General features: G+C 42.6%; 1 protein-coding gene across 2 annotated transcripts in view; it reads right to left on the bottom strand.

Annotated features, from left to right (window-relative positions):
- Calu (calumenin) overlaps nt 1-15,398 on the bottom strand; it is a 29,034-nt gene extending 13,636 nt beyond the window's left edge. The window contains exons 1-3 of one of the 2 annotated variants that reach the window (XM_059257475.1): nt 15,297-15,398; nt 7,340-7,569; nt 1,802-1,995 (exon numbers count right to left, since the gene is read on the bottom strand). In XM_059257475.1, the coding sequence (XP_059113458.1) occupies nt 1,802-1,995; nt 7,340-7,560 (415 nt within the window). In that variant the 5' untranslated portion in view covers nt 7,561-7,569; nt 15,297-15,398. Of the gene's footprint in view, nt 1-1,536; nt 1,731-1,801; nt 1,996-7,339; nt 7,570-15,296 lie in introns of both variants that reach the window. The other variant, XM_059257476.1, reaches the window with a different exon arrangement.
- Nucleotides 15,399-27,574: the final 12,176 nt, after the last annotated feature.

Below are 27,574 nucleotides of genomic sequence, written 5' to 3'. Positions count from 1 at the left end.
CAGTACATACAGTACAAATGCTCCTTTTGTGGAAGGTGGAATCACTGACTAGCCTTTAAAAGCTGAGCTCATTCACACATAAATCGAGTCAAGAACACGTTCTCACAGAACTCCTCAGCGCTCATTTAAAGCTGGCCTGCTACCCGCTGAGGGCTGATCACCCATAGTCTCCTAGGAAAGAGGCCTTATAAAGACATTACTTCTCCAGCCAGGGCTTTGCCTTGTGCAGACTCAGGCAGTAGAAATACCCATTACATTGAATCATCAGCCCTCTGAGGCAAGAAAGCTCTCAACAGATTTTTATGCACATAATTATACATAGTTGAAGCAGAATTCTGGACAGCAAGGGAGTACCAAAGGCTGAGCCGAGATTTATTAGCACACCATTTTGTTGAGATCACAGATAGTCTAGTCTATCCTTTGCTTCATATTTATAATTAATTCTGATTAAGTCAGAAGGGTGTTGGGTCTCAGCCAGAGAGCAAGAAACATGGAATGCTTCTCCATCTGTGCTGGGTTCTTAATACACATGTTCTTAATTTGGTGGATATGTTTGGTTCTTGGCTCAATGTCAAGCCCTGAGAGACTGCCTCTTTAGTCTTAGGAACAAGAACAAGTCTCTTCCCCAGAAATCATGCCGTCCTGTAAGTAACACGACAGCTAGCTGTCTGGTGGGGGAACAAACCTTTATACACTCCTGTTAGTCACTGGTGGGAAACGTGTCCTGTAACCCTAATTTGCCTAATTTCAGGATTAAAGTACAAAAAGTACCGTTTATATATTCATGCCTCAAACTGAAACTACACACAATACAGAAATCTGTATGGATAAAAGCACCCCTGCACATCAGTTCAGTAAGACTGCCACCTGGAGTTCAGCAGCAGGCAAGCAGAAAAGCATCAAAGTCAAAGAAAATATTAACCAGTAGCCCCGACAAACAAAAAGCCTACCAAATCAACAACAAAAGCAATCCAAGCAGTGCTTGCCTTGAAGCATCTGCAAAGCAGGCTGATATAAACTCATGTGCCAGAGAAAACAAATGGGACATTTTCATTTCTACATTTCAGTAAGCATGACACACTGACAGCTATCTTATTTGAATTTATTCCATCCATTCCCAATAGTTTCCACTTACTCTCACCAGTTACAAAAGAATCTAATTTGATTTGAATTTCAGGCCCAAAATTTGAAAAGTACCATGGTAAGAGACAGCTTAAGGCAAGGCCTCTTGCTTTGCACTGCTGGAACACAGTCTTATACATGAAATCTATTCTAAAAATTATCTTTATGTGAGATACAAAGGAAAAAATAGCAAAATATATTTGCAGTGCTCAAGACATAAATGTCAAACTTCAGAGGATCAAAATAAAAACTTGAGATATATAATATGCAAATTTTAAATTAATGAAACAAAGGAGAGTCAACTCAGAATCAAGCTATTGAAGTCTGGCACAGTACCTCTCTTTTCCTGTCTGACCCATTTGTTTCTTTGACTCAAGACCACAGTCTCGGCCAGCCTGACATCTCGCCCCTTACCCAAGTAAGTGCCATAAGTCACGTTTCTGTACTCATCCCAGGAGATTAAGCCGTCTTGATTCATATCAAACTCCTGCCACTGGTTTTCAACATTGTCATATATGTATTTCTTCTGGGCGTGCTTAATCCAGGATTTCAGCTCCCCCTCCGTCACAAACCCATCTTTATCCGCGTCTATTTTATCTACAATCATTCTACAAGACAAAACAGTTGTGTTTCAAGGGCCAGGTCCACAAGGCTTTTCCCCCAGACAGTAGGGACCTACCTAAAACGTAGCCGTAGGTGGCATTTTTATACTCCTCCCAGGACACGAGGCCATCCTCATTGAGGTCATGCCCCTTCCACTGCCGCTCTACATCCTCGTGAATCCAGCGCTTTTGTGCAAACTTAATCCAGCCTTTGAGTTCATCCACAGTGACAAACCCATCCTTGTCGCCATCTATTTTACTTACAATCTTTCTGTAGAAAATGCAGAGAAATCCAGCAAGAAGTTAAAAACCCACAAGTCTCTGGACATAGCCAGGAGTGTGCTGTGACCATAGGTGTTGCCCAGGGCTAACACACAGAAATAGAAAAAAGCTTCCAAAACAAGACTGTCAGACAACGGAACACTTTTCTCTTTACTAGCCTGTTCCCGGCCTGCAACAAGCCATCTAGAAAAGGTGACTAGATCATGGCCAGGGCACTGGGTCCTAAAGTCAACCCAGACAATCTCTTCGGTTAGGCCTGAGTCTGATTGGAACACCCATGTCAACATGGGTTCTCCCTTGTGCATCAAATACGATGCAAATCTTTCTATTTTTCTTTACCATGTTTTTAAGAGAAAGTATACCTATGGGTAAATAACCATAAGCATTTACAACGTTTTCCTTAGAATTCAAGATATCTAAATCAGACTTCAAAATAAAAAATTAGTTGCTTTTAGAAAAAAGCTTTTTTTTTGTTAAAAACACTTTTTTTTTTAAAGTTCTGAGGTGAGACCCTGTCTCAAAAAACAAACAAAAACTCAGATTACATATATTTTAAGGCAAGATAATTGTAAAAAAAACAATTGAATACAGGAGGCATGCATCTTAAAAAATGCCAGTACTTGTTATACATTACATGGAAATGAGGAAAGCTATGGGAAGAATATGTATTCCTGGCTGTAAGACTGTTAAGAAGCTGAGAGGTTATTAGCAGGCAGATTATAAAGCAAAACAACAAGGCGAAAGGATGGACCTACTTCCTTTATAAGCTTTTTTCTAGATATGTCACTTTAATTCAGGATTTAAAGGCAGTCTGCGGGCTTTAAGTGTGGCTCAGGAGTAGAGTGCTTGCCTGGTGTTTGTGAGGACCTGAGTTTGAGCTCTAGCACCACTAAGTAAATGCTCATGACAAAAAAAGCCCCCAAAGATGTAACCTCCTATTTCTAGAGGACTCAGACAGGCTATGTAAAGCCACACAATAAGCAGCCCTGTTTAAAATGGGAACTCTATCAAAACTTTCAGCAAAAGTGAACCATCAGCACATTCCTCTGCTTGGATGAACAAAACTATGCATGTTGGCAGCAAACGTCCTTTCTTAGTTCATGGCTGTTTCATGACTAGAACATGAGAAAGTGATTAGGAATCCTTGTTCTTACTAGCAGGACTCTCAACAGATTCACACTGATACAGCCTTAGCGCTACTTCTTATCTAGACACAGCACTTTCCCTTGGAGAATGTATAATCTCCTAACCTGGGCTCTACACCACTTGCAGAACAGGGAATGCCCCGAGATGGCCTCTCCTAAACACTGTCCTCCACCTGCATGGACACAGGGTAAACTTTTCTGAGAGTATTTTAATAACATCAACAATTAAGAAAATTTCTGCATCATCTACAGTGGGATCCAGTTTATGTTCAAATGGTACTTGCTACCAATGGTGCCACTACTAAGAAAACAATGGACAAAGTATCAGAACCTCTCCCAATCCCAGAAGGATTTGTAGTTATTATAAATACCTGAAGTACTGCTCGGATGAACAGACTATAACTGTTCAAGATGGGTTCTCCTCACAAAGGTGGCTGGCTGAGCAGCAGTCTATTCCACATCAACCCCCAAAGGCTTAACTCAGGGGCTGGTAAACTCTTTTTGGAAAAAGTAAACATTTTTACTTCATGAGCCACATGTAGCCTGGTGTATGTATACAAACAACCTTCTGAGAGAAAATAAGGGCTGGAGAGATGGTTCAGTGGTTAAGAACACTTGGCTCTCACAGAGGACTCAGGTTCGGTTCCCAGGACCCACATGGTGGCTCACAGCCACCTGTAACTCCAGTTCCAGAGATCTGATGCTTTCTTCTGACCTCTGCAGACACCAGGCATGCCTTGGGTGCACATACATAAATACAGGTACAACATTCATACACATACAATAAAACAGATCTAAAACATTTAAGTGAAAGATTGGGACTGTAGCTCAGTTGGTACATGCTAACCTAGCATGCACGGAGCTCTGGGTTCAATCCCAACACCACATAAACCTAGTGTAGTGGCACCTATAATCCTAGCACTGAGGAAGTAGGGGCAGGAGCATCAGAAGTTCAGGTAATCCTCAGCTACATAGTAAGTTCAAGGCTAGTCTGAGATAGTTAAAACCCTGTCACATAACAACGCCCCCCTCCCCTAAATAAAGCAAAGTAGAAAAGAGCTGGGCATAATAGCACATGCCTGAAATTCCAGCACTGAGCTAAGCATGGTGGAACACACCTTTAAACTCAGGGAGGCAGAGACAGGCTCTAATGGTTTGAAAGAAAATGGTCCCCAAAAGGAGTGGCACTATTAGGAGGTGTGGCCTTGTTGGAGGAAGTGTGTCACTGTGGAGGTGGGCTTTGAGGTCTCTTGCTTAAGCTTCCCTCAGTGTGACTGTCAGTAGACTTCCTATTGCCTGCAAGATGTAGCACTCTCAGCTCCAGGACCCCATCTGCCTGCACGCCGCTATGCTCCCCACCATGATGATAAGGGACTGAACCTCTGAAACTGTAAGCGAGTCCCCTCAATTAAATGTTTCCTTTGTAAGAGTTGCTGTGGTCATGGTGTCTCTTCACAGCAATAAAAACTTTAAGACACAGGTGGATCTGTGAGTTCCAAACCAGACAGGCTATACAGTGAGACCATGTCTCAAAAAAAACCCAAAACCAAACAAACAAAGGAAATCCTAGCACCCAGGAGAGATGCCTGTAATCTCAACACTGGGAGGCCATCTTGGTCCATATAGTGAGATCCTATCTCAAAAGGCCAAAGAGCCCAAGCCAACCCAATCCCAAAACAAAAAAGTTCTACTTGTCAACCATCTTAACAGAAAAAGATACTGAAAATTATCAACTAAACTTGTCCTGAAAATGCTTCCTGTGGTCTTTTACATATTATGAAGATTTCAAAAATAGTATTCATTTTTTAAACTACATATACAAACAATGACTTTTCTCCTTAATAATCACTCTCTTAAAGAATGACGGGGTGGTGTGGTGGTGACTGTGATTTGCAAATTTTGATGAAAAGTTAGCTACCAAATCAATGTTTTCAAATGCCACAATAAAAGTTTATCTGGGATTCTTCTCTCCTGGTGGGGAAGAGAATCTCACTATGTAGTCCAGGCTGGGCTTGAACTAACAATCCTTTTCCTTTAGCTTCCCCAAGAGCTGGTGCATGCTATCGTGCCTGGCTTCACCTGAGATTCGTGCTTTCAAGGCAGTCACTGCATAAATGAAGGACGTCTGTCACTGTCTCTAAAATTCGGGGAAAGCAAACTTTTTAGCTCATTTGCACATTGCATAAAAACATGGCTTCATCACTTTTTCCAATTATACACAGCCTGCCCAATGTGCTGAACTTTTGATATTTACTGATGAAAAAGTGGAACACTATTTTCTACTGAAAACTGCTAGAAAAGCTATTCTACCACCCACAAAGCAGAGGAGGCTCACTAAAGTCCTATCTACCCTAAGTGACCCCAAACCTAAGGGTCATCCATTATTTAAGAGTAATTCTGCGGAGACTTGTTCAAACCAAAATGTATGTTGGACATAACAATATTAATAGGTATGACACAGGGACTGAGAGTACCCACATGCACTGCTCTTTTCAGCCCAAAATGTTAGCATGACTATAAGGTTAAAACTAAAAGCAAGCATGGTCTCTCAAAGATAAACAACCTAGAGAGAAGAAAACTGGCTTTCTGGTGTATATTTCTCAATCATCTTCAGATGTTGAGGTATAGTTCATTCAATATAGCAAAATCATTTCATTACTTCTATCAGTGCTGAAGAATAAAACAGTGTACACTTCAGGCAGCATGTAACACAAAGAATAAATTGTTATTTAAGTTTTCATCAAAGAAAACTCTAGAATATCTTACAATTATAGTATTGCACATGATGGCAAAAAATTTCAGTGTGGTACAACTTGCTACATAATCTCTTAAAAACAGTCCACAAAGGTGCACCAGTGGTACTCATTCAGGAATTATTTTCACAGAATTGACCTGCATTTTCTTAAAAATCAAAGTTTTAGAGGAGCCAAAACAGACATGCTTAGAACTCCAGAAATAGCGTTTTTCTAAGTGAAGATTAAAAAAAAAATTTTTTTTAGTGTATGTGTTTTACCTGCATACGTATCTTTGTACCACATGTGTGCAGTACCTATGGGGGCAGAAGGCGGCACTGGACCCCCGGAACTCAAGTGAGAGATGGCTGTGAGCTGCAGTATGGGTGCTAGGGATCGAGCCCAGGTCCTCTGGAACAGTCAGTGCTCTTACCCCTAGGGCCATCTCTGCAGCCTCACCACTGAAGCCGTTAGGTTAAGAAGCTGCTTATGGCCGTGAAACTTGACTAGAACAGCACCACTGAAAGCCATCCCTATTCTGAAAGGAAGGCCACTACTGCTCTATCGTTTTTGTCTTTACTTCTTATTGTTTTGTTCGTTTTCTGAGGCACTGGGATCAAGTCCAGGATTCTGAACACACAGGACAGTGCTCTCCCACCGAGCTATGCTCCCAGCCCTAGTTTTGCTGTAGACAACGTCACATCACAGTGTCAAGAGGTTGGACACCTCTGTTAAAGGGCATGGTTGGTTTGACTTTTATTAAAGGCCACGCAGGGAAATAATAAACTTTACAGAAATAGGGAATCCAATTTCTAGTTTATTAGGTACTTAAACATTACTTGGCTTGGGCATCATTGAATAAATTAGAGAACGTTTTTTAAAATTAAAAGCAGCAGAACTAAGAACCCCCATGTAATTTTCTGGAATCAAGATAATGAAGCTTAAGCTGGGTCCAATACTACTGGTTACTTCAGGAAAAATATTTTATCATTTTTGAATTATGTGTACATGTGTCTGTGTGTTGCCACGTGCATGTGAGGTATCCTTGGAGTCTAGAAGGCATCAGATACCCTGGAGCTGGAGTTATAGATAGGTAATTCTCAATAGGAGTGCTAAGAACCGAATCTGGGTTCTCTGCAAGAATAGTATATGCTCTTAACCACTGAGCCATCTTTCCAGGCCTAGAGGGTACTTTCATGAAAATGATTTTACTTTGTAGAAGTATATTGTTATTCACTGCAGAAGTATATGAAAGAAGGGATTTTATTAGGTTTTTTAGTGGTAGCAATTCTGCTGTTAGTACTCAGAAGGACAGAGCTCAGTACAGCTTTATTAGTGACTGAACCAGAAAAGAAAAACAACAACAACAACAACAAAAAAAAAACAACTAGTTGATTTATAAGTGGTGTTTCTCAACCCTCTGGACCCCTGCCCTGACCAAGAACAGGCATCTTACCCAAGCCTTTCCTTGCTCTCTTCTGGTGTCAGCTGATCAAAACTCTTTGCTTCTTCTGCACCCAAGAAGGCATCATGGTCATAGTCAAAATTCTGGGCATCATTGTGAACTTTGTCGCTGAGCTGAGGCTCATGGTGTACTCGGTCTTTTTTTTCCGTAGGCTTGCTCAGAGCGAAGGCTGTGCACAGTGACAGGCACATCAGAAACTGCCGCAGGTCCATGACAACCTACTGTAAAGGAAAATCAAGACAGTTAACACAGAAGGCAGTACGCTTGATAATAAGGAATCAAAATACAGCTCAATTACTGTGGGAGCCCGTTCTCGGGTTCCTTGTGGCTTTACCCAGCAGGTCCTCATAGAGGATGATTAGACCACGGGCCTGAGTGCAGGTGTCTGAGATGGTCTGCACTTGGCTGTGCTGAGGGAGGAGGTCTTTTGCTCCACCCCTTGGCGTCTCTATAAAAACCCTGGGGCAGAGACAGTCGGGGCCTGTTGGAATAGGTTCCAGGCCCTCCTTTATTTTCTATCTGTTTATCTCCGCAAGATTCTCCGCAATAAATCCTTCTATCTAATATTTCCTGCTGCTCGCACTCAAGAAAACTCTGGGGAACTGTGGGGGTGGTTGGTAAACGCCCCACAAATTACATTATTTGATAGGTACACATAGCTAAGTCTTTTATATTAGCCAAATATTATTACTTAATCCATAAGTACAGGAGGCTATCAGACTTCCAGTTCCTACGGTGGGACATTTTCATCAGTTTCCTTTATGACTGTAGGCTAATCAGGAAATTAGAGTTCAAACAACTACTTTGTAAATAGTTTCTCTTTAAGGGACACCAAAAGTTTAATCTTTTTTTGTCCAAGATGCTAACAGTCAAAACTGAAAGGATAAGACTTAAATCCTGATTCTAAATCCTTTGCTTTTTGTACTTTTATCAGTGAGCTAGTCTTCCAACACAGCTGAGTATTAGAATTATCTAGAAGAGTTAAGTAACGAGTCCCCGCCCCATTCTCTTAGACTCTCTCAGGTTGAACCCAAGCATTAGTGGCATTCAAAGCTTTTCTGGTGACTCTGATGATCATTGGAGCAGGAACCACTGACATCCTCCTCAGTGGCTTCCTCGTTCAATAGCACCAGGTCTCTCACACAGGCTAACCTTGACTCACTAAGCCATTTGGATGTCCATTCCTAAGTAACAACACCATTATATATTCATCTACATAGTTGTACTTCCCAGACTTGCTCAGACACAAAGGCCACCAGGTACTATTCAACGTGCAGATGCCTGAGAGCCCCCTCCAGACTCTCAGATCACAGTCGCAGGCTGGAACTCTGAAAAATGTGATAGAAAAATTCCACAGAGGCTATCAGTTAAAAACCTGTTTCACACCAGACGTGGTGGCACAGGCATTTCAACCCAGACAGCCAGGGTTGTTATACAGAGAAACCCCGTCTTAAAAAACCCAAACCAAAAAACTGTTTCATACACTTTACAAACAACTTGCTCTATTACTAGAGAGGCTAAGATCTCAAGGAACAACAACAAAACCTTAAAATCAAATCAAAGGGAATAGTTTTCCTGGACTTTGATATTTTAATTAATATTTCATTGTGGAACATGAATGCTGAATGTGTGTGCCCCCATTCCATCAATGAAAATAAGTTCTTGGCAATTTCACAGTACTTCTTATTCCTCTCCTATTATGTCTAATCTCTGGTATCTCTGAATGTGCCTCTATTTGGAAATACAGTCCTTGCAGATGTAATCAAGTTAAAATGACGGAAATTTGGACACAGAATTCAAATGTTGTGCTATGACAGATGCAGAGATTGGAGTAATACACATGTGAGTCAGGGAACGCCAAAGATCGCTGACAGCTACCAGCAGTGAAGAGAGTCAGGGAAGAGCCTTCAAAGAGAGGATGGCCCGACCAACATCTGTGCTTGAATCTCAGCCTTTGTGACGGTTAGAGGACATCAACCTCAGTTAAAACAAAAACAAACAACAAAAACCAGTCAGGGGCAGGAGAGACGGCTCAGGAGTAAAGTGCTTACTGCTCAAGCCTGATGACTGGAGTCTGACCCCAGAACCCACACAACGGTGGGAGAAAGAACTGGCTCCACACAAAGCTGCTGACTTCAAGTGCACACCCATACCACACAGACAAGCAGTAACTAAAACGCCCGCTTAGTTTGTTGCAATTTGCTGTAACATCCCCAAGAAATGGATACAAGGTTACAGTAGTCAGGGACGCTCCATCTTCTGAAACTAATTACACCACCCTGCCCTAACCCAAGATCAAACCCAGCCACAGATGATCTTCCTTTCCAGGGGATGTCACTAGTGAAACTAACTAGTGTAAGTATTCACATTTATATGTAAACATTTACCTAATCAGAAAATTCTCTCAGCAAAGCTTCTAACTCAGAGGCTGTTAATTCGACTACACCCTACAAACACCTCTAGCTGGTTCTGCTTCAAAGTTTTGAGAACCAGGGCAAAGGAAGAGAGCTGTGTTAGGACATAAATTAAATGCCAACATATTATACATCCTTCAAAGTGTCTATTTCCCTGTAATCCTCAAATAGTGGCTTATGAATTTAAACTATTAAGTGGATTTATAGAGCCCTCTACAAAAACTAAGAAAATCCTTAGCACAACTAATGGTGAACATGCTTATATAAAAGCCCTTAAACATAAAAGAAGGGGCCAGACATAGTGGCACATGCTTTTAAATCCCAGCACCCAGGAGGCAGAGGCAGAAGGATCTCTGGGAGTTGGAGGCCAGCCTGGTCTATATAGTGAGTTCCAGGACAACCAGGGCTACACAGTGAGACCCTGTCTCAAAAAACCAAACCAAACATCAAACAAAGAAGAAAAAGGAGAGGAGGCTCATCAGTTAAGAGCACTTGCTGCTCTTCTAGAGGAGCAGGGTTTGATTCCCATCACCCACCTGTAACTCCAAGTCCAGGGAATCTGACCCACTTCTGAGGTCCCTACCACACAAACCACTCTTTCCCAGACAGCCATTACTTCAAGCTTACCTTCACCCACACATCTATGCTGCTTCTGTTCCCTCAACATCTACAGTTACCCTGAAATCTGCTTTTCTATCTTATCACTTATTAAACTGCCTAAAAGTCACCAGGGCCAGGCAACTGGCAAAGCCAAGGACCCTACCCAGTCTTCATCTCTGCAATAGACAATAGGAAATTTGTACTTTGAGTAAGGTCTATTTAGAAAAAAAATGTTCTGTGCCGGGAGGTGGTGGCACACGCCTTTAATCCCAGCACTAGGGAGGCGGAGGCAGAGGCAGGCAGATCTCTGTGAGTTCGAGACCAGCCGGGTCTACAGAGTGAGCTCTAGGACAGGCTCCAAAGCTACACAAAGAAAACTGTCTCAAACACCTCCCCTAAAAAAATGTTCTGGCTGGGCAGTGGTGGCGCAAGCCTTTAATCCCAGCACTTGGGAGGCAGAGCCAGGCGGATTTCTGTGAGTTCGAGGCCAGCCTGGTCTACAGAGTGAGATCCAGGACAGGCTCCAAAACTACACAGAGAAACCGTCTCGAAAAACCAAAAAAATAAAAATAAAAAAATAAAAGAATTCTGTAAGGAAGACGGCTCAGTGGATAAGAGTGCTCGCTGGGCCAGCATGTGAACTGGAGCTCCAATCTCTAGCACCCACACAAGCCCAGTACTGTGGGGAGTGAAGAAGACATGAAGACAGCTGGGGCTTGTTGGCTGCTAGCCTAGCTACAGATTCAGAGAAAGAGCCCGTCTCAAAAGGAATAAGGCAGTGGAAATTGATAGAAAAGGACACTCAACACACACCCAACACACACCCAACACACACCCACACACACACACAGAGAGAGAGAGAGAGAGAGAGAGAGAGAGAGAGAGAGAGAGAGAGAGAGAGAGAATAACAGCAAGTTATACATTCCAGGCCAGCCTGGGCTACAGCTGAGACGTAGTCTCTAAACAAAATCAAAAGGTCAAGCTAGAGCCGGGCAGTGGTGGCGCACGCCTTTAATTCTAGCACTCGGGAAGCAGAGGCAGGTGGATCTCTGTGAGTTCGAGGCCAGCCTGGGCTACCAAGTGAGTTCCAGGAAAGGCACAAAGCTACACAGAGAAACCCTGTCTCCAAACAAACAAACAAAAAACAAAACAAAAAAACTCTGTCTCAAAAAAAAAAATTCCTTGAAAGTTCTGGTTTTTTAGCACCAATCTCACCCATCCTTTCTGGTCGCTTAGATGTCTATACTAAATTCAGCCCTTCAGAAACATTAATTCTGAGAGATTCCACACTTATTCTGGACGACCAAAGACCCATTGCTCAATGTTAGCAAGTGGGAGAAGTGGGTGTGGTTGTAAAATTCCAGTTCTCTGAGTTTAGACACTCAGCAGAAGGGGAATTTCTGCACCACGGAGCGGAGGACTCAGTGGTTAAGGCTCTACTTTATTTAGTGGGGATCAAGGGTAACAGCTTGACAGCATTATACTTAACTATATTAAGACTTGGGTTGTGAAATCTAGAAATAAAAACGACCTTGTTATGACACTGACCAATCAGCTTGCACTTGTCTAGTGACAGTCAATTCACACTAGTTTACCAATACATTCTAATTCACAAAGTGCCAAGAAATACAAGAGGGCTGAGTATATATATCAAAGTGCAAACTTTAGCTACCGAAGCTCTGAGAACTGAAACGATTATCCAGGTTTAGTTAGTTCTACAACCAAAGCAATCAAGCACAAACTAAAATGTTCCGGCCACACAATCAACTTTGAAGCTGGAGAGATGGTTCAGTGTTTAAGTGTACTGACAGCTCCTCCAGAGGACCTGGGTTCGATTCTCAGTACCCACATGGTGGCCAAAAACTGTCTGTAACTTTAGTTCCAGATGATCCTACACCCTCTCTGGCCTCCTTGGAAACTGAACACACATGGTACACAGACATATGCAGGCAAAATACCCATAAACACAAACAAAAACAAATCTCAAAACCTCAACCCCTAAAAAACAAAAACAACTTACTTGTAAGAAAAAGGTTCTAGAAATCCTCGGGGGGCGGGGGTTAGGATGAAATTTTAATATATAACTCACGGTCCAAGTTACTCTAACAAAATATATGGAAAAAAGCTTTGGTGTCTAGTAGTGGATTCTGTTGTGTATGTTTAACATGCATAAATCTTTTGAGAATTTGGTAGTCATTTTAGCCTAATCTTGCTTCAGTGTCAAAAGCCTAAATAATTTTAAGATCTTAGATGGGGGGGGGGAGCAATCAAACAAGATGTTAGCTGAAAAAAACCTAGCTATTATGGTTATAACTCCAGCTGGAAGAAGTCTGCACCAATTATCCTGAAGCTCGTTTGCTTTATCCTACAATAATGACCACAAGCTATACTGTTTTGCTTTAGTTTTCTCATAGGTTCTACTTTTTTGCTTTTTTTTAACATTTATTTATGTGTGTGTGCATGCATGTGGCCACATATGGGCTGAGGTCAGAGACCAATTTTAGGAGATTGGTTCTCACCTCGCACCATGTATGTATTGGATAGGAAACTGAGATGTCAAGCTTGGCAGGCAACACCTTCAGTGGCTGAACCATCTCAATTCCACCCTTTTTTTTTTGGTGGGGGGTGGAGGGTGGGTAAAGAGTCTCATTGTATCTCATACTGGCTCAGAACTTACTATGTTGCCCAAGGTAGCCGCTAGCTTGAGGCAATCCTCCCATGTGGGCTTTCCAAATGCTAGGATTCCAGGCATGCCAGATTCTGCAATTTTGAAACAATTTCTGCATATGTTAATATAAATTATAGCTCCCAATGTAAAGTCTTGTATTTTTTAGAAACAATACGTTTTATTGGATTAACTGGTTGATATTTAGCTACAATGTGGTTTTGCTGTGCTTTTCAACTCCCAATTTCCATTCCTGGATCTGACCAAATGCCAGGTATAGGCAGAAACGTGATTTCAGGGGCTGGCAAGATGGTTCAGTCAGTAAAGGCACTTGCTACCAAGTCCAACAACTTGAGTTGGATCCCAGATCCCACACAGTGGAAGGTAAGAATGGACTTCTACACGTCATTCTCTGACTTCCACAAGCATGCCATGTGGATGCATGGCATGTGTATGCCCGTTCCCATAAACAAACGTAATTTAGAAAATCGTGTTATTTCATATGTTTAACTCTAATATATGCTACAGCATAACAGCATTTATATTTAGGAGTTCACAGAAAAGCTGGAGTGGGCGGTGCACTCCTTTAATCTCAGCATTCAGGAGGCAGATATAGGCAGATCTCTATGAGTTTGAGGCCAGCCTGATCTACATACATAGTGATCTACATACATAGTGAGTTCCAGGCCAGCCAGGACTATGTAGTGAGACCTTTTCTCTCACACACAAACAACAACAAACCCACAAACAAAAATTCATAGAGAGAATATCCAGGATCTCAATCATGCATTTCCCAAGACTATTTCTGGCTATCCCTGAAACATCCCGTCACATCAATGTTACAAAAAAATGGAGCTAATACTAACATACTAATCTCCTGCACTGAGGCAATGATATAAAACTCCATCAAAGGTATATGGAACATATCTTTGGATGAATGATCAAATAGATCGAAAATGACCGAGATGATTACCACCCACTTGCACGGAGTTCAGGATCTTTGTGAGCTCAAAAGTCCTACTTTTGATTCTACAAAATATCCTGTTGGAGACCCTTGAAACACTGTCAAACTCAGATTAGGATGAAACAGACTTGCCTTTACACAAATAGTTACAGGTTACCTCCGGTCTCTCATCTGGACTTCCCACAAGTTCTTCACTGGTGACAATCGCTTGATACTTAAATCTAACTGAATGAGGTCAAATATATATTTGTCTTGGATCAGCTTTCAAGTATAGTAAAGAATAATTTATCAGTCATTCCAAGTTTCTCTACCTTCAAGCTCAATTAAATATTTTTGGTTGTGAGCCTAGCCTTTAACGGCTGAGCCATCTCTCCAGCCCAAGCTCAATTAAATAAACTTGAGCGTCACTATTCCCAATTTATTAATGCTGACTTGATAGTCCACGACAGGAAGTGAATGCAATTCTTAAAAAATCCTGTTCCAGGGCTTTATACGCTTAGGAATTTGGATCAAAGACCCAAAAGTTTTAGCAGGAATCCACTGAATTGTCCCACTCATGCTTTACAAAATAAAAATCACTCTTAATTACAGCAACTATAGGGAATAAGTCCACTTCTGAACACAGCATGCCAAAAATTAGAACTAGCACTTGGGAACGACAAGCAAAAAACATGGTTATTTAAAGGTAATTAACTTCCTAGTAGTTAACATGTGAAAACTGCTTTTCATTAATGACTATAATCAGCCAAACACAGAGAAGTGTGGCGTTCCTTTCTAATTAACAACACCTTTTAAAAATAATGACATCGGGTTAGCATTCGTTTTGTTCCCCATCTTCCTACATCCTGTAAGACAGCAAACTCTTTCTTTCTTGGCCCTTCCAACCCACTCATGGGATGTGGCCTTGGGGCGGGGTGGCAGCTCCCAGTAGGCCTGTGAAAGGTGGCAGGGAGCTGATAAAACTCTATCCAACTCTCTCCGACCTTCAGGACACAAACAAAAGTGACCCTCTAGTCCCGGGGACACTGTGAGTGGAGGGGGCCGGGGCGAAGAACAAGGACGCGCGAAGCCAGGCACAAAACGGTGCCAAGGAGGGCGCAGGGCCCGGGGGCCAAAGTCTGTTGGGCCACAGCCCTCGCCGCGGAGGTGCGGGACGGCGAGCCGAGGGACACAGAGCAGTCTCGGGCCCACCCGGGCACCCGGGTACACTGAGCCCGGAGGGAGGAAGACCCACTCCGCATGGGGAACAAGGCGGACGGACAGAATAAGGGCAAACGAAGACCCACAGAGCACCACGGTGCTTACCTTTCGCGGGAGCTCCACGCCGCAGGATACCGTGGCCGCAGCTCACCCAGGGGGTCAGCTCCCGCGCACAAGCACCGCCCAACCGGAAGTGGCTCCGCGCCCCGCCCCCATCCGCCTTGTCGGCGTCCTCCCCACCAATCATCAGCAAGACCGCTGCTGATGCGTTGCTTTTCCGTGCGGCCATTGGTTCCACAATCGCGCAGCCGTGATTGGCTTGAAAGCGCCACGTCCCCGCGAGCGCGCCGAGTTGCGTGGACCGGATTCCCGCCCAGCTCGGGTCGCCCATCCTGTGGGGACGACGAGCCCCAGTTCTATGTTCTTGGACGTGTGGGCGCGGCCCGCTGACCGTGGCCCACTGGTCGCCACGTCCGCATTCACGGCGCGCGACTGACTCCCAGGGCTTCTGGGGTTATTCTGATAGCTTTCTTCCTGCGCCCAAGCTCCCAGGGCCGGAATAATACGGTTGTAATGTCACCACCCGCCGTGAACCAGCCCGGCTTCTGGCTCTAGAGGGTCCTGGTTGATCTACTAGCAGATCTCTACCCTGCCATCCTGTATCTTTCAGCTTCGTTTCCCACCCACCACGCTCCTTCGCACTTCTGCCTTCCCTGAGAGCCTTACATTTCACATCCTTGTGGTCTTTGTTCACAAAGCGGCTTCCTCTGCCTGAAAAAAAGTATGTTTTCCCGATTTTCCAGCTACTGAAAGCCATTAGTCATGAAAAAGTCATGAAACAGGTTGCTGTCCTGGAATGTCTTAGTGGAAACTGGGCAGGTAGTGAAACTGCCAGGGGCTAGTTTAGGTGTTAGCTCTAGGAATCTTCCCTGGTCCTAGTAAGCAAATATTTGCTTTCCTAACAGTTTGCATTTTCAGTACACAGCCAGATTTTGCTAAATAACGGTGTTTATCCTTGTATTTTTGATTAGCCCAAGTGCTGGAATATGTTCCGCCGGATTATGCATCAGGAGCTCCCAGCTTACAGCCCAGGTCCAAATGCTCAGTAATACTACATGAATCTAATAACAGAGACCCATTGCATCACAGGCCACCATTTGAAAAGAGGCACAGGAAATTAGCAATTTGGTTTTTGGGGGAGGGTGGGGAGCAGGGAGAGTTTGAACCTAGACTTTGCCCAGGACTCTTGTCTACCACTGATCGATCTATAACATTACCTACTCAGTGCCATGAAATTAAAGCATGTATACATTGAAGGCTACTATATTTTGAGCACATATGGAATGAATAGCACATGAAGCTCATGAGAGACTTAGAAAAACAAATTAGCTTCTCTTGAGTTGAGAAAAGGCTGGCAACTACTGTTTGAGGCATTCAAACTGTCGACTCAAAACACAACTCTCCTCTCAACGAGAGTTTATTCTGGAGCCAAATGTGGGTAACTATGACCAGGAGAGCAGACTAGGTTACCCCAAATTCCATGTACCAAGGTAGTAACGGTTTGATGAAGTTTTTATAATAACAAAGAAACTATTCACTCTTACATTGCTGGAAACATCAAAGAATGGGTCACAGCAAAGTGGGGAAACCTTCGTTATAGCCCTCAGATGTTATCTGATGACACACTTAGCTCTTGAGTTGTGAAAGCTCGTGGTCTGTTAAGTCAGTACATTCCAAAGAAAACTAGTGCTCCGTTTCTACAGTTCCCCACAATTTGCCTAATGGTCATGAAGCTCTTAGGTCAGTTATACAGGAGAACAATAAGCAGCTCTTAGACAAGTGGATATTAAGAGGGATACACATGGCCCCAAATAGTTTGGCTCTGGACTTGCAATGTTTTAACTTCTCCACATCATTGAGGGTCTAATCAGCTAACAAGCCTTGAAGAAGGTTCAGTTTGAAAGTGCTGCTGCTTCCTGGGAACTCTCGTCTACTGTTCCTCTGTCGACCAAGCATCACATTTTGTACACAGGGCGGGGACACATGGTACTTACTAAATATTATTAATGTTCCATGTTGCTAGGAAATGCTCTCTAGCATCTGAGGTAGATGAGGCTGAGTAGTAGGCAGTACAGCAATCTTCAGGAGAGGGGAATAGCCTGTAAAAGCCATTAAGGAGCCGGGCGGTGGTGGTGCACACCTTTAATCCCAGCACTCGGGAGGCAGAGCCAGGCGGATCTCTGTGAGTTCGAGGCCAGCATGGACTACCAAGTGAGTTCCAGGAAAGGCGCAAAGCTACACAGAGAAACCCTGTCTCAAAAAAACCAAAAAAAAAAAAAAAAAAGCCATTAAGGAAACAACTTCTGGATCATATCATTAAAATCTACTGACCATTATGTTCCAGATCTATTTTTTAAAGCCCTCTGTATTTGACATAATGTGACATATATTAAGAGTAACACACCAAAAATTAAAATAACCAAGAACATTGTTTGGCCTAATGGCATAAAGGTAACAACAGGTGAAGGAAATGGGCATATAAACAACAAAAAATTTTAAAACAAACAAAAAAACCCTAGATTGACTATATATTTGCCCCTGTGATTACAGTTACTTGTACTCTGTGAACTATCTTTATTTATAATTGGAGTATTTAAATGAATCTATTATCTTTTAATTCTAGTAGTTTTTATTATTGTTATTGTTTGTTTTTGTTCTGGCCAGCTTGATTTCATAGCTATAACCTCAGGTGGAGTGGCTTACTCTTAACTCTAGGAAAGATTGATCTTCAGTATTCAAGTTATCATAGCTCTTATCTGTTGGCTACTGGCCAGATCTGTTTTATTATATTGGTATTAATCCAGATTTAGTTGGGGAAACTAAATAGAAAGCCGCATTGTAAAAGAAATTAGATAGCAATATAGTATTCCTATCAACCTCCTTTTAACAAGATTGTTTCATGCACCAAATATTAATAACAATGATAGAAACAAGAGATTAGACTTGTTAGAAATCACAGTTTTAATTGGAGGATGTGGCACAACAGCAAAGTGCTTGGCTAGCATGCATGAGGGGCCTAGGTTCAATCCCAAGCATTACCCCCACCCCCCCAAAAGAAGTCAGAATGTTATAGTCCTTATAAATCTCATTTCAGTGGCAGAAATGGAAATGGGACTCTATAAGGAGTCACTGTAGTTTTGCCTATTTCCTTTTTATTAGCAAAATATAAATATTGTTTAAAAATCCAGCTTATTGTACTGTAGAACACCTTAAATACCCTTAATGAAGAAACTTCAGCATGGAAGGTATAAAACATTGCGGATGTTGTAGTTATTAGAGGTTGGTGTCTTTTGTATAAATGAATGAAAAGAGTTAGCCAAATCAGGTATCTCTAGCTAGAATAAATGAAGGTAAAGTTACTTTGTTCAACATCTGAGCATATAATAGGGCCTTTTACGGTGTTTAATTGGATGGACTAGTTAATTTTTTTAGTCAGAAGTTTATATCTTCTGGTAGTAATATTTCCCGTGCAAGAACAAGTGCTCTTAGCCACCAAGCCAGCTCTCCAGGCCCACACTTGAATCTTTTAAACATGAAAACTAGTTTTGAGTAGGCAGGGATTCTGGGTAAGCAATCATTGCCAAAAAGCAAGCAAGCAAATAAGATTAATGACTTTGTAAGTTCATTAAAACAAAAAGTAATACTGTTTTATTGCTTAGGAGTACACCGAGGGAAATACTAAATATCATAGACAATTTTTGAAAAGACCTAATTATAAAAGGATTTAAGAAACAAAGAGAAATATTGTTACTTGAGATACTTGACTGTCAATGGACTTGAAAATGAGTATCATCCAGCATTTCTGAAGCCCATTCAGGTGTTTTCTCAGATGAAGTTAGTGTATGCTTCATCTGAGAAATGTGAACCAAAAGTTCATCCGATCTAGTCTTGTTGTCCAGGAGTAGGTTGGAGGTGCCTGGGTTCATTTTTTCCCCTCTCGTCAGAGTGAAGCCTTTGCTGTGATGACTCTTTGCTGTGATGATCCTTTGCTGTGATGACCCTTTGCTGTGATGATGACCCTTTGCTGTGATGACCCTTTGCTGTGATGATGACCCTTTGCTGTGATGACCCTTTGCTGTGATGATGACCCTTTGCTGTGATGACCCTTTGCTGTGATGACCCTTTGCTGTGATGATGACCCTTTGCTGTGATGACCCTTTGCTGTGATGATGACCCTTTGCTGTGATGACCCTTTGCTGTGATGACCCTTTGCTGTGATGACCCTTTGCTGTGATGACCCTTTGCTGTGATGATGACCCTTTGCTGTGATGACCCTTTGCTGTGATGACCCTTTGCTGTGATGATGATCCTTTGCTGTGATGACCCTTTGCTGTGATGACCCTTTGCTGTGATGATGACCCTTTGCTGTGATGACCCTTTGCTGTGATGACCCTTTGCTGTGATGATGACCCTTTGCTGTGATGACCCTTTGCTGTGATGATGACCCTTTGCTGTGATGACCTTTGCTGTGATGACCCTTTGCTGTGATGACCCTTTGCTGTGATGATGACCCTTTGCTGTGATGACCCTTTGCTGTGATGACCCTTTGCTGTGATGATGACCCTTTGCTGTGATGATGACCCTTTGCTGTGATGATGACCCTTTGCTGTGATGACCCTTTGCTGTGATGATGACCCTTTGCTGTGATGACCCTTTGCTGTGATGACCCTTTGCTGTGATGATGACCCTTTGCTGTGATGACCCTTTGCTGTGATGACCCTTTGCTGTGATGATGACCCTTTGCTGTGATGATGACCCTTTGCTGTGATGATGACCCTTTGCTGTGATGACCCTTTGCTGTGATGATGACCCTTTGCTGTGATGACCCTTTGCTGTGATGACCCTTTGCTGTGATGATGACCCTTTGCTGTGATGACCCTTTGCTGTGATGACCCTTTGCTGTGATGATGACCCTTTGCTGTGATGATGACCCTTTGCTGTGATGACCCTTTGCTATAATGATGACCTTTGCTGTGATGATGACCCTTTGCTGTGATGACCCTTTGCTGTGATGACCCTTTACTGTGATGATGACCCTTTGTTGTGATGACCCTTTGCTGTGATGACCCTTTGCTGTGATGATGACCCTTTGCTGTGATGATGACCCTTTGCTGTGATGACCCTTTGCTGTGATGACCCTTTGCTGTGATGACCCTTTGCTGTGATGATGACCCTTTGCTGTGATGACCCTTTGCTGTGATGACCCTTTGCTGTGATGACCCTTTGCTGTGATGATGACCCTTTGCTGTGATGATGACCCTTTGCTGTGATGATGACCCTTTGCTGTGATGATGACCCTTTGCTGTGATGACCCTTTGCTGTGATGATGACCCTTTGCTGTGATGACCCTTTTTCCTTTCAGCTGATGAATCATCTGGTTTCCTTATTCTCCGAGGAAGACTCTGTAACTAATTTTGAATTTTTAGTTGTCATAAGTTTCTTTGTAGTAGCAAATGCTTTTAGTAGAGATGGTTCATATACTTTTTACTTATTTTTTAATAGAATGTCAAGTACTTTAAAAACTTTTCATTAGATCTTTGAGAGTTTTGTACATTCCTTTGTTCTTCCTTCCTTTCTTTCTTTCTTTCTCTCTCTCTCTCTCTCTTTCTTTCCTTTCCTTCCCTCCCTCCCTCCTTCCTTTCTTTCTCCTCAAGACCAATTTGTGTTAAGTATCTTGGATGTGTGGTCTTCACTGGCTCATGGTTGACTTACCAGGGGCTACACTCTTAGAAAAAACTCTTTCTCTCTCCCAGTAGCTAACAGTTGCCAATAACTTCATGGCTGAGGGTCGTGTTGTGTGCTCAATCCCCTCTGAATGCCTGGATTGGATCTGCACGGGTTTTGTGCCAGCTAGTAACCTCTGTGAGCTCATGTGTGCAGCTGCCCTGCTGTGTCCAGAAACTGTTTTCTTGTGTCTTCCACTGCCTCTGGCTCTTACACTCTTTCCACCCTGTCTTTCGCAATGATGAACTGTGAAGTGGGCTGGGGTGGTTTTCTTTGGGGCTGAGAATTCTGCAGCCTCTTGTTCTCGGAACCTTGGCCACTTGTGGGTCTGTTATCACCATCTACTGCAAATCGGGGCTTCTCAGATGAGGGCGAGAGATGCACTGATCTCTATGGGTATTCTAAATGAAATACACATCTCTGAAATCCAAGGCTAACACCTGCAAGTTAGAAAAAGACACGTGATATTGTCTTGACCTTTAAGATTCTTTTGTTATAAATCATAAAACTTAAAGACACATGTATTTCCTAAAAATGCTACTAAGGCTGTCTAATGTTGCTTGTACGTATGTTTTTAGGGATGACCAGTTGGTATTGGATAATCATTTTGGTGGTTAATTCCTGGAGAAAACTAATTTTTCCTCTCAGCAATTGTTAGTTGTCTGTAGTTCATCTGGGGATGGAAATGAGATTTCCATGTTGGCATGTCACCTGGCATCATTGTTAAGCTCTCGTCTAAACAGCCATTTTGTTGAGACCAAGTATTTATTTCATTAAAATGATAGCTGGGCGGTGGTGGCTCATGCTTCCGATCCCAGCACTTAGGAGGCAGAGGCAGGCCGATCTCAGTGAGTTCAAGGCCAGCCTGGGCTAGAGAGTGAGTTCCAAGACAGCCAGGAATGTTACACAGAGAAACTCTGTCTCAAAAAACAAACAAATAAAAAATAATGTTTTTCAAATTGGATAAACCTTAGGAGAAAGTCAAAGCTTTAGTTAATTTTGAATACTTACTGGTACTATTTTTCAATTGAATAGGCCAAATTTTATAATAAAATTAAATATTTGTCTGTTAAAATGACTTCCATGATTATTATGTAGTTAGTAGGAATGCCCCAAGTTACTATTAAGGGCATGTGTAGCTAGAGTTTTCTTGCCTGGCCCACAGTCAGGACAAATCTCTCACCCGCCAGTCCCACAGCCACCGCTCAGACCCAACCAAGTAAGCACAGAGACTTATATTGGTTACAAACTGTATGGCCATGGCAGGCTTCTTGCTAACTGTTCTTACAGCTTAAATTAATCCATTTCCATTAATCTATACCTTGCCACATGGCTCGTGGCTTACCGGCATCTTCACATGCTGTTTGTCATCGTGGCGGCTGGCAATGTCTCTCTCTGCCTTCCTGTTCTTTTTTTTTCTCCTCTCTGTTAGTCCCGCCTATACTTTCTGCCTAGCCACTGGCCAATCAGTGTTTTATTTATTGACCAATCAGAGTAATTTAACATACAGACCATCCCACAGCAGCAATGGATATCTAACAAGCAAAGGCTTTGTCCTGTGGGAACATAAAAATAAAATTTAATCCCAGGTTTTGAATGTCTCATTTAGTAAATAATAAAAACACAGTCCTTGCTTCTTGAAGCCTTTTTTTTAAACATTAGTAAAATTAGATCAATACTTAAGAAAACCTTAGTGTCACAAACAGAATCAAGCATTAATTTATCTCAGGTCATTGAATTTTGATCTTAAAATTTTAATAAACTTTATATTATACTTAATTTAGTTATAGCCATATCCACTTTAAGTTCTATTTTCACAATCTTTCTACAATATAATTCAATCTTCTATAATTATTCTCATTCATTTTCATTTTGGAACAATATTTGTCTTACCATACAAAGTCCTTTCTCAACTAAAGCATTTTTTCTTTAACTTTATCAAAAATATCTCTTAGCTATAATGATTATACCTCATTTTCTAAGTTAGTTTTTTGTACTTAGCCAATTATTATTGTTATTTTAAAAATAAAATTTAAAGAACAATTTTTAATCAGATAATTTTCAGTAAAACCCCAGGAGGCTGTATCTAAAACAAGTATACACATACATAGTGTCAATAGTTAGCTTCAGCTATAAACTTGACACAACCCAGAGTCACTTGGGAAGAAGGAAATCAGATGGGATATTGTCTCCATCAAACTGACTTTTGGAAATATCTATGGAGCATTTTTTAAATTGACAATTCATGTAGGAAGTCCCAGTCTACTGTGGGGAGTGCCACCCCTAGGCAGGCGCCCCTGACCTCTTTAGGGAAGGAAGCTGAGCCAGTTAGTGAAGAGTGTTCCTCCACAGTCTCTGCTTTAGTTCCTGCCTTGAGTTCCTGCTGTGGCTTCACTCAATGACAGACTGTAACCTATAGCCAGATAAACCTTTTTCTCCACCAAGTTGGTCTGTGTTTATCATAGCAACAGATAATCCATCTAGGACAGAAATTTATCCAATTAAAGCAAACTGCCGTTCATTATCTCTTGTTGCCTAAGACTTCTGGTTTTTCATACAAAAATTATCAAATTTAGAATAGTAAATATTCCTCATTGAGGGAACTATAAAACCAAGTTATTGTTGGTTAGCTCTCCCCATTTCTCCAAACACAGTTGAAAGTCTGTAACTGTCTCACATAAAGCTGGCTGCGTGTTGGATAGTGGTAGACCTAACGCTTCTTCCTCTTTGGAAACATTGTTTCTCCTGAAAAATCCCAAACCTCCATGTGCTATCTTTAGGAGTATGTGTTTTGGATGAGGGCTATATTCTGCTTTGGGGATTAACTTTTTCAGATTTTACCCTGAGACTGTCTTCTCCCGCTGTGTCTCAAGTTACCCCGGATGTTTACAGAAATGGTAGTGTGCTCAAGATGCTGGTGATCAAACCTTTTTATGTCTTCCTGGACATGCCAATACATTTCCTTCTGATTCGGGAGCAGGGTATATTTGTTGAGTGAGCTTGAGCAAAGTGAGGGAAGCCACTGTTGCAGGTCTCAGATGCTATCTGATGATGATCTCAGCTTTCGGCTTGTGCAAGCTAGAGCTCTGCTAAACCGATACATTCCCAAGGAAACCAGTGCTATCTCTACACCCCACTACATCATTTCCCTAATGACCACCACGCTGTTAGGTGAGGTACACAGGAAAGCAGCAAACTACCACTAAATAAATGCCCATTCAGAGGGCTAAAGGCGGCCCCAAATAATTTGTCTCTGAACTTGCAATTATACTTGACGTTCTAATGAGTTAATCAGCAGTGTAGACGGTTCAGTTTGAAGGGACAGCTTCTTTATGTGTTTCAGGTATTTGATCACGTTGTGAACCCCAAGTTTGTGTTAATTAAATAAAACCTTGGGTCAAGAGGCGGAGCCAGCAACTAGTTGACAGGAAGTAGCCATAAAGAGTTAGAGGGAGTTAGGAAATTGGATAGAGAAACACACAGGAAGTAGTAGGGGGGACTTGTTTTGGTTTGGGATGGTGGAAGGAAAGCTCTCTTGCTGGGTCACCAGCTAAGAAGGAAGGTCAACTGGTTGTTTCCTGGCCTCTCTGAGCTAGCAGGTTTTCACCCCAGTATCTGACTCCTGAGTCTTTACTGGTAAAATAAAACGATAGACTTAGTTAAAAGCTTCGTTTGGCTGCAGAGGCAGAGGCAGTTCAGCGGGACACAGAAGTCCCACCGGGCCTCGGCCTGAGCCGAGGGGAAGTGATTTCAGAGCCGCAGTCAGCAGCTGAAGCAGCAGTAGATTGAGGTGCAGCCGATGTGCTGACAATAACACACTTATGGGAAGTTTTGACCACAAAGCGAAAGGGCATTGGCCATCACTGACGCAGAGCTCATGAGGTGAGACTCAGGCTGGACTAAGGAGGTCTTAAACAATAGAAAGGAGTGGGTGTGAGGTAGAGCAGAACGTAAATTCTCAGGCCAAGTAGGGGATGAAGGTGGTCAAGAATGGCAGACACTCAGGGAAAGCCTGGCTGGCAAGTTGAGATGGGGAATGGAAAGTCTTCGCCTGAGGAATCTGAGCTGGAGGTAGAGGGAAGTGTGCCCTCATGAAGGCAGAATGAGATTTAAAGTGGTTCTCTCAGGAAGGCATGTTTTCACATAGGCCAACTACAGACAGGCTACCTAGGGAAGCATTTCAAAATCTTTAAAGTGCCTTCCTGAGGTGAGGCGCAATCTGAGGCACTGGCAAACCACACTGAAAAGAACATCATCCCTCCCCTCCAGGAACTGCAGCCTAGTGTTAGGATAACGTCATGGAACCCTGTCTTCTGGACATGATACCAGAGGCCAGACCAACCATTATTACTCCTGTAAGGGCCTCACAGGTTAGGCCCACTGACAGTTCCTTGTAGAAGGGAGGGCTCATATTCTCCGTTATAAACAGTTGACATTTGCTGGGAGTGGGGACTCTTCTGTGCTGTGCCTGCCAGCATTAGTGCCCTATGCTGTTGCAACCCCTTACTCATGTTCCTGTGAATAACCTCAGGGAACTCATTGGTTTAAAAAGCTAGATTTGGATGGACCTGATTCTCTGGTGTGTGGTTGCTCTATCTGGGGAGATTGGAAAGACTTCCAGGGAAAAAGTCATCAAATGGGTTATCGGCCTGGAAGTATGTCAATGAAAGCTGAACAGACAGTGAATGCTAGCGGTTCCCCGTGAACAAGGGCCTGGCCGAGGAAGGGAAAGGCGACAGAAATGAACCCTTGTGCACGAGAGAGGTTTTTTTTAAGTAAGAATGACAGTTGGCAGAGCCCATGTCCAGCACACACAAAGCCCTGGGCTGAAGCCCTAGCATTACACAAAGTCAGGTGTGATCGACACACCTGTGTGTAGAGGCAGGCGGCTCAGAAATCAAGGTCATTCTCTGCTCTCCAGCAAGTTTGAGGCCAACCTGGGATACATAAGAACCTTCCTCAAAAATAAACAACACACACAAAAATTTGTATGTAACACTTAAAACTATATACATATATACAATTTCATATGTAATTTAAAAAATATAGAGGGTTGGGAAGATGGTTCAGTGGGTAGAGGTATTTGCGCCTAATGACCTGAGTTCAGTCCCTGGGACTCACACAGAGAAAGAAGAAAAACAGCATCTGGAAGTTGTCCTCTGACCCCTGAATATGTGATTACACACACACACACACACACACACACACACACACACACACACACAGAGAGAGAGAGAGAGAGAGAGAGAGAGAGAGAGAGAATAAAGAAATTGAAATACGTTTTAGAGTTAGTGTTGAATGAAAGAAATTAAGGTGGCACTCAAAAATTAAATGTTTGGGCTATGGCTGTAGCTCAGTGGTAGAGTGCTTGCCTAGTACACACAAGGTCCTGAGTTCAATACCCAGTACAGCAAAATAAAATCCTTAGAGAATGGCCCTGGTCCCTAGAAGATGAGGGAAGTGAGTAGAGTATGGCATGGTGAGCAAATGTGATGGAAAGAATTCATAGGTTGGAGGAGATACTCAGAAGTCTTTGTTCAGGAGGCAGCTGATGGAGCCATTCTCAGAGAGAAGGAAATTAAGGTCAACAAGAGTCCCAGAATTAGAAAGTAGCCAGTAGAAAAAAGGGCTTAGGAGTGACACTCTTTAAGAAATGAGACCGCCGGGCGGTGGTGGCGCACACCTTTGATCCCAGTACTCGGGAGGCAGAACCAGGTGGATCTCTGTGAGTTCGAGGCCAGCCTGGGTTACAGAGTGAGTTCCAGGACAGGCATAAAGCTACACAGAGAAACCCTGTCTCAAAATAAATAAAAATAAATAAATAAATAAATAAATAAATAAATAAATAAATAAATAAATAAATAAATAAATGAGACCACCAGGGCTGGAGAGATGGCTCAGAGGTTATGAGCACTGGCTTTTCTTCCAGAGGTCCTGAGTTCAATTCCCAGCAACCACATGGTGGCTCAGAACCATATGTAATGAGATCCGGTGCCCTCTTCTTCTGGTATGATGCCCTCTTCTGGTGTGTAGGCATACATGCGGGCAGAACGCTGTATACGTAATAAATAAATCTTAAAAAGAAAAAAAAAAAAAAAGAAATGACATACCCAACTCTACTCAAGGCCTACTAGTCCATCTGTCTCTGAAAACCATACGTATGGTCTGCTGTGGGCAGGCATGATGGCTTTGGCTGCAAAGGCTGATGCTACCCTCTGAGCACCCTTACTCTGCTCATGTGGGATGATTGAATACTCCACAAATGAAGTATTTCCTGTGCTCTGGGCACTGTGAATGCAGCGGTAAGCAAAAGGAATTCAATTCTGTCACAGTGCTTATATTCTGATCTGTAGGAGCAGGTGAGGTGGACAATCAGGATTTAAAAAGCAAAAAGGAGAGGTGGCAGCATGTCCAAAGGAGTCAAATAAAGCAGAGAAGGCAGTGAGGAGTGCTGAGATGATCGTGAGTTTGAGATGGGACGGCTGATTCAATGAGCACTCAGAAGGTATGTCAGGCAGGTGTGTCGATGTTTCAGGGGCTGTCAACCTGAAGGAAAGGCACCAGTGTTTCCAAGACTGAGATGGTAGCAAACCTAATAA

The sequence above is a fragment of the Peromyscus eremicus genome, chromosome 3 (assembly GCF_949786415.1).
Source record: "Peromyscus eremicus chromosome 3, PerEre_H2_v1, whole genome shotgun sequence".
Lineage (NCBI taxonomy): Eukaryota > Metazoa > Chordata > Mammalia > Rodentia > Cricetidae > Peromyscus > Peromyscus eremicus.
Note: the sequence above shows the minus strand (reverse complement) of the source record. Positions and strands in the feature narration are given on the sequence as shown.